This window comes from Nothobranchius furzeri, chromosome 16 (genome assembly GCF_043380555.1).
Source record: "Nothobranchius furzeri strain GRZ-AD chromosome 16, NfurGRZ-RIMD1, whole genome shotgun sequence".
Classification (NCBI taxonomy): domain Eukaryota; kingdom Metazoa; phylum Chordata; class Actinopteri; order Cyprinodontiformes; family Nothobranchiidae; genus Nothobranchius; species Nothobranchius furzeri.
This window is the reverse complement of record NC_091756.1, coordinates 30325170-30337373: the sequence shown is the minus strand read 5'-3', so window position 1 is coordinate 30337373 and position 12204 is coordinate 30325170. Positions and strand designations below refer to the sequence as shown.

General features: G+C 40.3%; 1 protein-coding gene across 2 annotated transcripts; it reads right to left on the bottom strand.

Moving 5' to 3' along the window:
• Nucleotides 1-1127: 1127 nt before the first annotated feature.
• On the bottom strand, nt 1128-10875 carry LOC107388125 (zinc finger protein OZF). Of its 2 annotated transcripts, none has more exons than XM_070545537.1 (3): nt 10554-10875; nt 3996-5224; nt 1128-1950 (listed from the first exon to the last, which is right to left on the bottom strand). In XM_070545537.1, the coding sequence occupies exons 2-3, from the start codon at nt 5199-5201 to the stop codon at nt 1936-1938; spliced, it is 1221 nt and encodes a 406-aa protein (XP_070401638.1). In that variant the 5' UTR covers nt 5202-5224; nt 10554-10875; the 3' UTR covers nt 1128-1935. The 2 variants fall into 2 exon arrangements, with proteins under 2 accessions (XP_070401638.1, XP_015819001.2); XM_015963515.3 differs by having other exon boundaries at nt 1128-1888.
• Nucleotides 10876-12204: the final 1329 nt, after the last annotated feature.

The window sequence follows — 12204 nt, the reverse complement described above, 5'->3', positions numbered from 1 at the left end:
GGGAACCATGCTCTCAGGGGAAATGATCAGACATTCAATCTTTTCAGAGTTTAACTGAAGGAAGTTATCTACTAGCCAGCTGGTGATAGCTGATAGACACTCTAGTAATTCAGACATTTTATACAACTCAGAATCCCTAAAGGAGCAGTACAGCTGAATGTCATCTGCATATAGGTGATAAGAGACATTATGAAAAGAATCAGTTTTCTGTTCAAGAGTACAGTAGAAACAACAGTGCACCCAAAACAGAGCTTTGGGGTACCCCACAGAACAGATTAGTAGAATCTGACTTGATTTGGTTTATACAGACACTGTAGCTTCTGTTAGAATGGTACGATTTAAACCAGTCTAGAACAGTTCCAAAGATCCCCATCAAGTCACGAAGTCTGTTAATTAAGGTGCTGTGATCAAGAGTGTCAAAAGCTGCAGAAAGATCTAATACTACCAAGACTGTAAAGACTGTTGTATTACAACTGGGAAATTCAGGTGTACCAGCAGCCAGATGGAGGTAAATGTAAGCATGCATATTCACACAAACATAAAAAGGATAAACTCAGAATTATAAGAATGAAAAACAACACAGTAAGGATTGTTGCAAAATAATCACCATGATAATAAATCTGACCACAAAGCAACAGAAAATTAACCAGCAAATTTAAGAGAAAAGAATGACTTTATAGTTATTTTCTTAAATATTTTCAGATACCAAGTCTCCAATCTTGAGATGTTCCTATAGATTTAAATATTTAGCCTTCCATAACTTTAAGTAATGCGTCCCCATTTGTCCATCATACTGTAGATATTAAAACCTCCTCTGAATAAATTTTACTAGTTTATACAATTTAATTAGGAAATGATTTCGTTTGTCCCAATTATCAGCAACATTTTCTTGTGAAATGTAATTCTTAATGTTAAAACGCCCGCTGAATGTTCCAATCCGTGAAAAAAAAACATTTAACATTCTCACATTCTCAATTCAAAAAACAACCATTTGGACCAACCCAGATACTCTATGAAAAAATGGGGTCCTTAATTTTTCTGTGTGGAATAGTAAAGAGATTAACCACTTAGAGCAGGGGTGTCAAACTCAAATTAACACTGGGTTGAAACAAAAAACTGGGAGAAAGTCGAGGGCCAAACTCAATATTTATTTAAAATTTACAAATATACATTTTCTTTTATCCAGATATGTACTGTTTGAACTTTTTGCATAAACACTGAATCTGGAACAACCAAATTACCCACAAGCAAGTCAATTTGAAATAAAACACACGTCAGTGGTATTCTTTACTCAGTATGTCACACATTCCTTTACATGTTAATTCCTTAATATGTGTGTATAGCACTGTGAATGTTTCATCTTTGAATTTTATGTTTTCTTGTTGTTTGTTCTTTTTTTTACTCTCCATTTTTGTTCCTGTAATGAATGTCATTGCTGCTGTGAAACTAAAATCTCCCCACTGAGGGACAATAAAGGGATTTTCAATTCTATTCTTCGATCTGTAGCCTTTCAAGTTTCTGTTTTACTGCAGGTTAAATCCTTTTTCACAGCAGGGTGGCTGGGCTCTCCCTTAGAGATAGAGCGAGAAGCTTGGTCCTCCGGGAGGGGCTTGAAGTGGATCCGCTGCTCCTCCACATCGAGAGGAGCCAGTTGAGGTGGCTCGGGCATCTGGTCAATATGCCTCCTGGACGCCTCCCTAGTGAGCTTTTCCGGGCACGTCCAACCGGGAGGAGGCCTAAAGGGAGGGAGACCCAGGACACGCAGGAGGGACTATGTCTCTCACCTGGCCAGGGAATGCCTTGGGATTCCCCCGGAGGAGCTGGCCCAAGTGGCTGGGGAGAAGGAAGTCTGGGCCTCTCGACAGGCTACTGCCCCCGTGACTTGACTCTGAATAAGCGGATAAAGATGGATGGATGGATGGATGGATGGATGGATCATGCCACCCCTGGCTGCAAGCAAATGCAGCAGCAATTCATTCAATATCCTACTCAGTCATAAAAGAAAAAAATGCAGTTGTTTACGTTCAGAAAAATACATTTTTTTAAATGCAAAAGATGAGGCTTCTTTTAACTCTATAGCAATGTTTAATACAGGCCCAAACAACTACAAAATAAAACAAAAAGGAAAAAAAAATTCTAAATGTCTTCCAGTGAACATACAGTGGGGCAAAAAAGAATTTAGTCAGCCACCGATCGTGCAAGTTCTCCCACTTAAAATGATGACAGAGGTCAGTAATTTTTATCATAGGTACACATCAACTGTGAGAGACAGAATGTGAAAAAATATTCATGAATTCACATGGCAGGATTTTTAAAGAATTTATTTGTAAATCAGGGTGGAAAATAAGTATTTGGTCAATAACAAAAATTCAACTCAATACTTTGTAACATAACCTTTTTTGGCAATAACAGAGGTCAAACGATTACTATAGGTCTTTACCAGGTTTGCACACACAGTAGCTGGTATTTTGGCCCATTCCTCCATGCAGATCTTCTCGAGAGCAGTGATGTTTTGGGGCTGTCGCTGAGCAACACAGAATTTCAACTCCCTCCACAGATTTTCTATGGGGTTGAGGTCTGGAGACTGGCTAGGCCACTCCAGGACTTTCAAATGCTTCTTACGGAGCCACACCTTTGTTTCCCGGGTGGTGTGTTTGGGATCATTGTCATGTTGGAAGACCCAGCCACGTTTCATCTTCAAAGCTCTCACTGATGGAAGGAGGTTTTGGTTCAGAATCTCACGATACATGGCCCCATTCATTCTGTCCTAAACACGGATCAGTCGTCCTGTCCCCTTAGCAGAAAAACAGCCCCAAAGCATGATGTTCCCACCCCCATGCTTCACAGTAGGTATGGTGTTCTTGGGATGAAACTCAGTATTCTTCTTCCTTCAAACACGACGAGTTGAGTTTATACCAAAAAGTTCTACTTTGGTTTCATCTGACCACATGACATTCTCCCAATCCTCTGCTGTATCATCCATGTGCTCTCTGGCAAACTTCAGACGGGCCTGGACATGCACTGGCTTCAGCAGCGGAACACGTCTGGCACTGCAGGATTTGATTCCCTGCCGTTGTAGTGTGTTACTGATGGTGACCTTTGTTACTGTGGTCCCAGCTCTCTGCAGGTCATTCACCAGGTCCCCCCCGTGTGGTTCTGGGATTCTTGCTCACCGTTCTCATGATCATTTTGACCCCACGGGATGAGATCTTGCGTGGAGCCCCAGATCGAGGGAGATTATCAGTGGTCTTGTATGTCTTCCATTTTCTGATAATTGCTCCCACAGTTGATTTTTTTCACACCAAGCTGCTTGCCTATTGTAGATTCACTCTTCCCAGTCTGATGCAGGTCTACAATTCTTTGCCTGGTGTCCTTCGAAAGCTCTTTGGTCTTGGCCATAGTGGAGTTTGGAGTCTGACTGTTTGAGGCTGTGGACAGGTGTCTTTTATACAGATAATGAGTTCTAACAGGTGCCATTAATACAGGTAACGAGTGGAGGACAGAAAAGCTTCTTAAAGAAGACGTTACAGGTCTGTGAGAGCCAGACATTTTCCTTGTTTGAAGTGACCAAATACTTATTTTCCACCCTGATTTACAAATAAATTCTTTAAAAATCCTGCCATGTGAATTCATGGATTGTTTTTCACATTCTGTCTCTCACAGCTGAAGTGTACCTATGATGAAAATTACTGACCTCTGTCATCATTTTAAGTGGGAGAACTTGTACAATCGGTGGCTGACTAAATACTTTTTTGCCCCACTGTTTGTGCTGTGCTTACGTTAAAGAAATCCATCTATGGACTTCTGTGTTATCAAACCAGTCTGTGCATGATTACCGATGAGCGAATGTACTGTCCATGTCATTTAAGGGACTGACAATTGGAGGTTGGATAAACTATACATATCATTATATAAACTAGTGCCAGTAGGGTACCTCGTAGTTAAATCTGTGTTTTGTTTCCTGTGTGGACTCTGGTGTGTGTGTTTAAACTTACCTTATGACTGAATCTGTCTCCACAAACATCACACACAAAAGGTTTCAGTCCTGTGTGAACTCTCATGTGGGTTTTTAAATTTGTCTTTTGGCTAAATCCTTTTCCACAAACATCACATGCAAAAGGTTTCTGTCCCGTGTGGACACTTGTGTGTCTGTTTAAATGTGCCTTATAGATAAACTTTTGTCCACAGACCTTACAATCAAAAGGTTTCTGTCCGGTGTGGACTATCATATGCCTAATTACACTTGACTGTCGGCTAAACCTTTTTTCACAAAGTTCACAAACAAAAGGTTTCTGTTCTGTGTGGACGCTCATGTGCCTGTTTAAATGTGTTTTTTGGCTAAATCTTTGCTCACAGAGCTCACAAGAAAATGGTTTCTGCCCTGTGTGGACTCTAATGTGACTGATCAAATTTGACTTATGGCTAAATCTTTGTCCACAAATGTCACACATAAAAGGTTTATGTTCTGTGTGGATTCTCATGTGACTGTTATGTTTTGATTCATCGCTAAAAGAAAATCCACAATCATCACAGCTAAATGATTTTAGTTGTGCTCGGACACACGAGTCTACAGCTTGCTTCACCCCAACACCTTTCTTACTGCCCCAACAGCTTGAGGAACTCGTTGCTGAAGGTCTTAAAAATTTCACAGGTTTCTGGAGAGACCACTTGTGGAGAACAGGTTTACCACACTCAGGGCAGATTAAAGATTTGTTCACAGCCTTAACATCTGACTCAGAAGACTTGCTCTCATTCCATTCTTTTTCACTGTCTTCAGTTACTGATTCAGAATCTGAAAATGGTTTCAGCTGACAGTCACAACTTGTCCCATCCTGGTCATTTTTGTTTTCCATCTCTGAAGAGGAGGAATCATCTTCATAAGGATTTAGATCTGGATTACTGCTACTTTCTGCTCCTCCACAGTTCTTTCCACCACTTTCTGCTTTCATGTGGTCAGGACAGCTGCTGATTGGAAGATCTCTGTCTGTAGACTGGTGCGGATCGAACTGTGACAACAGAACCTTATCTTCATCCTCCTCACACTGACAAGAACCTGCAGTGGATGAAATGCTGGTGGCACATGACTCCATTGTCTCGTTAGGTGGCTCCTCCTCTTCCTTCTTCACGTTGAGGTTCTCCAGGTCCATCTGGCTCACACCAGGACTTAGTTCTTCAGAAGCTGGTTCTTTATTCAAAACCATCTGCTGGACATCTACAGGGAACACTGAAACACAAAAATGTCAAAGTACATTAGTTGTTACACACTGGTGAATTATTTTCTCCAATTTTGTCCTATCCCCTTGGGAAGCGGTGAGTTGCAAATAAGACCGTGCTCGGGAATTATTTGGTGGTTTGACACAGCAATCAAATCCCTTGTTGTGGAGTTTCAATAGGGGAGGCATTGGGTCCCATTGTTAAAGTCTATGGTATGACCTGGCCATGGATTTAAACCCACGATCTCCCAGTCTCAGGGCGGACACTCATTCCACTAGCCTAGGCCACTGGGGTGACAATGTTTGTTGTTTAGGCCTTGAGACCATAAATATTATCACTTTTCTTGTCCAGGTGTTGTAGTCTTTGCACAGGACCAGTTCCAATGTGTTCTACATGCTAAGAAAATGCAGAAAATGGCTTATAGGGACCCTAAGACACACCTATCTACTTCCAGACCATGGGTCCCCAGAAGAACAAAAAAAATGTATGCAAGTCAATGGGGTTACAAAATTTATTTTCTAATTCCGCTTGTTATGTGCTATGGATTGCTCATATGATGTCCGTGTATTTTAAAGACACATTCTGAGGCCAAGAAAATGCATATTTTTAAACAGGGCAAAGTTTTTTTCTTTTTTGTGGTTTTGTGAGACAATATGTCAAGGAATAATTCCGAGCATCACCAAAGCGTCGTCATTGAACCAGACACAGAAACGAGCAGAGAACATGGCTGCAAGTTAGAGAGGTTTGATTCCTTCTTTCAGAATGAAAGAACCACCATAAATCTGGCCATGTGGTTAGTAGCAGCTACGTTGGAGGGGGGGGGGGGGGGGGCATTATGTGGTGACGTCATATACAGTGCTCAGCATAAATGAGTGCACCCCACTACATTTGTCAGAAAACCTTTAGTTTCCTTTCAGAATCAACATTTTCTATGAGTCAACATTCTACAAGTTACTCCCACAAATGTGGAATGTTGATTACAAACAAGATTTGTTCATTTGCATATGCAAAAAGTGATTTTCCTAGCAAATCCACTCAAGCCCGTGCTGCAAAAATGAATACACCTCAATTATAGTCTCAGGATAAAGGCCACACTTAAGACTACAAAATTTTAATTAACAGGCTTTCAACCATAGGTGAGTCCAATGGTTCATTTAAGAGGTGTCCAGCAGACAGGGTATTACTTAACAAAGGAAAGCCATTCCCATTTCATGTTGTCAGCAATGGCTCCACATGGAATAGAAATGTCTCAAAATCTGCATGAGAAAGGAATCATTTCTTTACACAAAAAGGTGAGGGCTACAAGAAGTTCAGCAAAGCTTTACACATCAGTCAGAATACTGTAGCAACAGTGATTCAAATATTTAAGAAAGACGAAAGTGCACCCATCTTACAGAGATGTCCAGGCCATCCACAGAAGTTAGCATCTCCACAGGAGCATCTTCTGATGAGAAGGGTTGAAGAAAATCTCCATGCAAGTTAACTGCAGTTAGCAAAAGCAGTAGAAAGCCAAACTGGAGGGACCATTTACCGTGACACTATACAGTGCACACTGCAGAGGAATGGCATGCATGAGTATCGTCCATGAAGGAAGCCTTTCCTAAAGCCCATGCACAAAAAGCACACATAGGACTAGCCCCTAGCTAGAAAGAGATGAAGACTACTGGAACTCTAGACTCTGGAGTGATGAGACAAAGATCACCGTTGTTGGAACTAATGGTTTCTAAACTGTATGGCAACCTAAAGGTGAGGATTTCAAAGAGAAATGCATGGTGCTTACAGTGAAGCATGGTGGTGGCGGTGTCATTATGTGGGTCTGCATTAGTGCTGCTGGCGTTGGGAAGCTGCATTTCACTGATGGTATCATGAACTCAACAATGCACTGCTCTATACTGAAGGAGAAGATGCTGACATCACTCCGTACACTTGGTCATCGTGCACATTTCCAACACAACAACGATCCAAAACACACATCTAAAGCTACTGCTGCATTTCTGAAGAACAACAGGGTGAAGGTGATTGAATGACCAAGTATGTCTCCTGATCTGAACCCAATCCAACACCTGTGGGGAATTCTGAAGCAGCAAGTTGAGCATCACTCTCCATCCAGCATCCAGGATCTATAAGAGGTTCTTCTTGAAGAATGGAAGAAGATAGATGTTGTAATATGTCGCCAACTTGTTCATTCCATGTCTAGAAGACTTGGTGCATCACCGAGGTCATACAAAATACTAGATGTAGTGGTTTTTGTTGTGGGGTGTATTTACGTTGAGGGTTTTTCCTGCGTTCAACTTTGCGTGTCGGCCACCTCCAGCTATTTTTGTGCCACCCCAGCCTGATTTCACTCTGCCCCCAGCTATTTGGATGTTATTTTAAAAGCAGATGCAGCGTTGCGCTGTTGCGATGTTCTGATGGGAATCTGTTCTTGATTGATTTAGCTACCTCCTTGATGTGCGTCATGATTAAAATGTCAGCGCATCTGCAGGCTTGAGGTTTCTCCCTCAAAATGAACTGTCAAATACAAGAAATATCCGGTCAAGGCGAACCCTGTCATTGAACTGTTCTGCCTTCTTGTGAAGATTGTTGCAACAAGAAACAGACTTGTTTAGCCCACTGCGTCATTATCTCCATCACTGTAGACGAGGGAAAAAAATTAACGAATTGATCGGAACTTTTTCTTACCTTTTACACATTGTTTAATGTAAACTTTTGTTCTGTACAAAGTTTAATTACAACAATCCAACAGACAGAGCCTGGATTATTATTCTGAACAGTTTAAACATGTTTTAAAAGGAGACGCGTAAGACGTGTCAAAAAGCATCCCCTGCTCAGGCCCTTTAGGCCCACCCACAACGCCGCGGCTGCTGTGGCTCCCAACGTTTTCTTTACTGTGGGAAACGGGTAATAATGGCTCCTTGATTGGAAAAGGTTGCCAACCTCTGCGCTAGTTGGTACATATCCATGGTTGGTGCTATTGTAGGGTGACCATGTGTCCTCTTTCCCCCGGACATGTCCACTTTTCACTCTCTGTCCGGGGGGGTTCCTACATGGATCAAAATGTCCGGTTTTTCATCCAGGAGCAGGGATTGTTAGGGGGGGCTAGATATCATTCAGGGAAAGATCCAGTTTCTACATATATTACAATATTTATGGACTCTCAGCGTAGCGGGATTCTGTTGAGCGGAGATGACGCAGAGTGCTGATGGTTGGTGAGCCCGCTGCGTCCGGCGCACGACACATTCTCAAGGTGGCGCAACAAAACCTTATTATTAACACATGATCGTTCATATCTGTTTAACTCCTCTGGTACTCTGTCTTTTAACCGTTCCTGACGGCTCCGCTCATCGTGTGCTGCGGTGATTTCACCTAAATGACGCAGCATCGAAACGCGCACTCCGCTTTGCGGTCAGGAGATCCCTTTTATCAGCTTAGTTCAAAAGTAACTGATGAGGTGAAAAAGTAAGAATCCAGGCAGCAGTTTTTCTGGAGAGTTTAGAGGAGACGCAGGAAGATGAGACAGACAGGACAGGAAAATAGTTAAATAAAAACAAGAAAACAAAGCTTGAAAGTCAAATGTAGGTAGATTTATCTCCACTACACGTTTTTACATGTATAAAACAATAAGTTATACACATGTAATATTTATACATCTGACACAATTCAGATCACCTTCAAAACTTAGTCACACACCCAGGGCCGTTTCAAGGCATTTTGGGGGCCAAGGCAAACTGAACACCCCCCTATCCCTAACCCGTACATAATAGACATGCCACCATTACATTGTTAGCAGCAGAAATAAACTGTTATTACCATTTCCAACACAAATGCAAGTTAATGAAATGCATTATATTTTACTGGAAATATTTATGTGTTACTTTGACTAAGATGAGTGTTATTAATACAAACCTAAAATGTTACTGAAATGTTGGTCAAATATTAAATAATATTTTAACTATAAATATCAGATGGGAAAAGGGAACTAAACAGCAATCTAATGCATATTATTGAGCCTTTAATAATATGTTGCCTTTAAAAAAGTGAGGCAGTTGAATGCACAGAGTATGCATGTGCTGGTGCATGGTCAGGATGGTACCACCTCTGCCTCACTTTGAGCCAGGAAAAACCCTGTATTACTTCGACCAATTTTAGTAAAACTGAAGATTTTGTGATCCAAGTTATATTATTACCTTAAATTCATGTTATGAAGTTAAATAAGTGTTCAGTAAAACCCAGGCTTGTGAACATTCTGGACATTGTTCTTTTGTTCATTGAGCTGTTGATTAAATTTGTACTTTTTTAAAGGGGGTGTACTCATTTATGCTGAACACTGTATGCAACGTGCTGATGTCAGATATGTGGTCCTAGGAAATAAAAAAAATGTACAAGCTGATGAATCTCGAAGTGTGTGGCAGGCGTGGTCGGAACACACTTCATTACATTTTATTTAAATTAAAGTACAACATATGTGATTCAGAGCATGAGGCAAAGCGGATTAGAAAATAGCTTTTTTAGCCACATTAACTTGCATTCATTATTTCATTCTTCTGGGGACCCGTGAGCCGAAAGGGAGGACACTTCTCTATTTTGAATTTTCACAAATCACAAAATAGGTTCTAAGGAACCCACTTCTAGTCTAGAATAATCTAGTCTAAGTTTTAAGATTCCAGGTGTTGTAGTTTTTGATCTGGACCAGTTTCAATGTGGTGTATATGCAAAAAATAAAATAAAATAATAGCAGATTGCTGCTTTTTTTAAAGTTTCATAAATCATAAACTAAGTTTGAAGGAACCTGCTATTAGTCTAAAGTAATCCAGTCCAGGTTTTGTAGTTTTTGCACGAGATCAGTTCCAAAGTGGTCTGTGCTTAAAAAAATGCAGAAATCTGCCATATTTTAAGTTTCTCAAATCAGATTAAGCTGGTTTCACTAATCACAAACTATGTTTTATGGAATCTGTTATTAATCTAGAATAATTTAATATATGTTTAAAGAGTCTGAGTGTTGTAGTTTTAAAGATTACAACTAAAGAGTTGATTAAAATGCTTAGGGAGCGGGAAAATTGGGAGGAATTACATTTCAAAACAGAAACCAGAAAATGGGAAGCAACTAGCTTCGTAAGCAGATCAGAATAAAAAACTTCATAACCTCATTCACTTACATTCAGTGCTTTCTTCGTTCAGGGGACCCATGGGCCGAACCCTGCGGGAAAACCTAGCCTGGCAAGCCTATGAACATATTTAAGCTGAGCTACAGTCGCACGGGAAAAAGCTAAATTATTTAGCAACCTGAAAACTGTCACTAACTTCATCCCATTTGATTGGAAAAATAAAAACATACAAACCCAGTATGTCCAGCTGATTACAGGATCTTTACTTTTTCGTCCTTTGCTTATTTTCCGTGAAAAGCTTTTTTATTTTTCATTTTACGTGAAAGCTCCTGTTAAAGAGTCTGCAGCTGATCTTTCAGTCTCTCAGATTTCTCCCTCTGCTGCATCCAGTCGCTGTTTGACCTGCTGGCTCCACGTTTTTAATATTCACCATTAACATTTAGTGTGCTGTTAGAAGTGGGCATAACATGTTTCAATTAGTTTATCAGCTTCTTTTTTCAACCTCAGCAAAAGAACAGTAAACAACATCCCAGACGGAAGTTCCGTCTTTTTCTTCTTCCGTCACGGAACACAATCTGACTGGAACTAAAATCAAGACACACACCTGTACAGTACCAATAAAACGTCAAGAAAAATGTAAAGAAAATAGAAACAAGAAATATATTAAAACTGTTTAAAAATCAAAATATTTTACACGTTTTATAGGCTATTTTGTGCTATAAAACGTTGTCCCTGTTGAGATAGAATAGAATAAAATAAAATAGAATAGAATAGAGATACACACACCCTCTCTCTTTGTCTTTAATTTATTTTATTTTATTTCCTTTCACTGCTGACCTTTAGTTCTACTTATCCCTATGGACTAAGGTGTTGAGTAGAAGATGTAGTAACAACATTTTGCCACAAAGGGGCACAACGAACGCAGCCAGCGAGTACTGCTGACTCAGCGGTTCAACAGTTATTCAGTGCTGTTTGACTAGAAGAAGACGCTGCTCATTGCGCTCACGTCTGTGTTAACAGCCAAAACGGAATAAAACCCGCAACAAAACACACTGACTATGTATTCATGTGTGCAACTATAGAATAGAATAGAATAGAACAGTGTGGAAATGTTGGTGTAACAGCAGCAAAACAGATTCACAGTAGGCTATAAAGTAAAATCAGACACAGAATAATAAAAGACAACAACAAACAAAAAACATGTATTAGAAAAAATATTGAATTTACCACACTTAATTCTAATTTAATAGAATATTTACTAAGAAATCACAATGTAGTCATATTGTGTGTGTGTGTGTGTGTGTGTGTGTGTGTGTGTGTGTGTGTGTGTGTGTGTGTGTGTGTGTGTGTGTGTGTGTGTGTGTGTGTGTGTGTGTGTGTGTGTGTGTGTGTGTGTGTGTGTGTGTGTGTGTGTGTGTGTGTGTGCTGTCTTCTCCATCCGCAGTGAGTCGTGGAGGATGGCTGCTTATACTGAGCCAGGATCCTCTGGAGGTTTCTTCCTGTTAAAAGGGAGTTTTCCTCTCCACTGTCGTGAAATGTTTACTTAGTATGAGGATTGCTGTAAAGACTCTGACACTAGTCAGTGACTTGATGCAATTTGCCAGGTTCCTTATTTAGAAAACTTTTACTGATTGGCTTAATGAACTGACCTGTATTGGAATGCTTACTATGTGAAGTGCCTTGAGACGACTCTTGTTGTGATTTGGCGCTATATACATAAACTTGAATTGAACTGAATAAAATAAAGTAGCAGAATATTGACAGGGAGTGAGAACATAAATGGAAAACTGTGCAAATGTTCTCATTGTGCACAGGTACATTTTACACAAAACGTGGACTTTGGACGTGACTTTGTGGATGATACAACAGTGGTGTCAGCGTACAG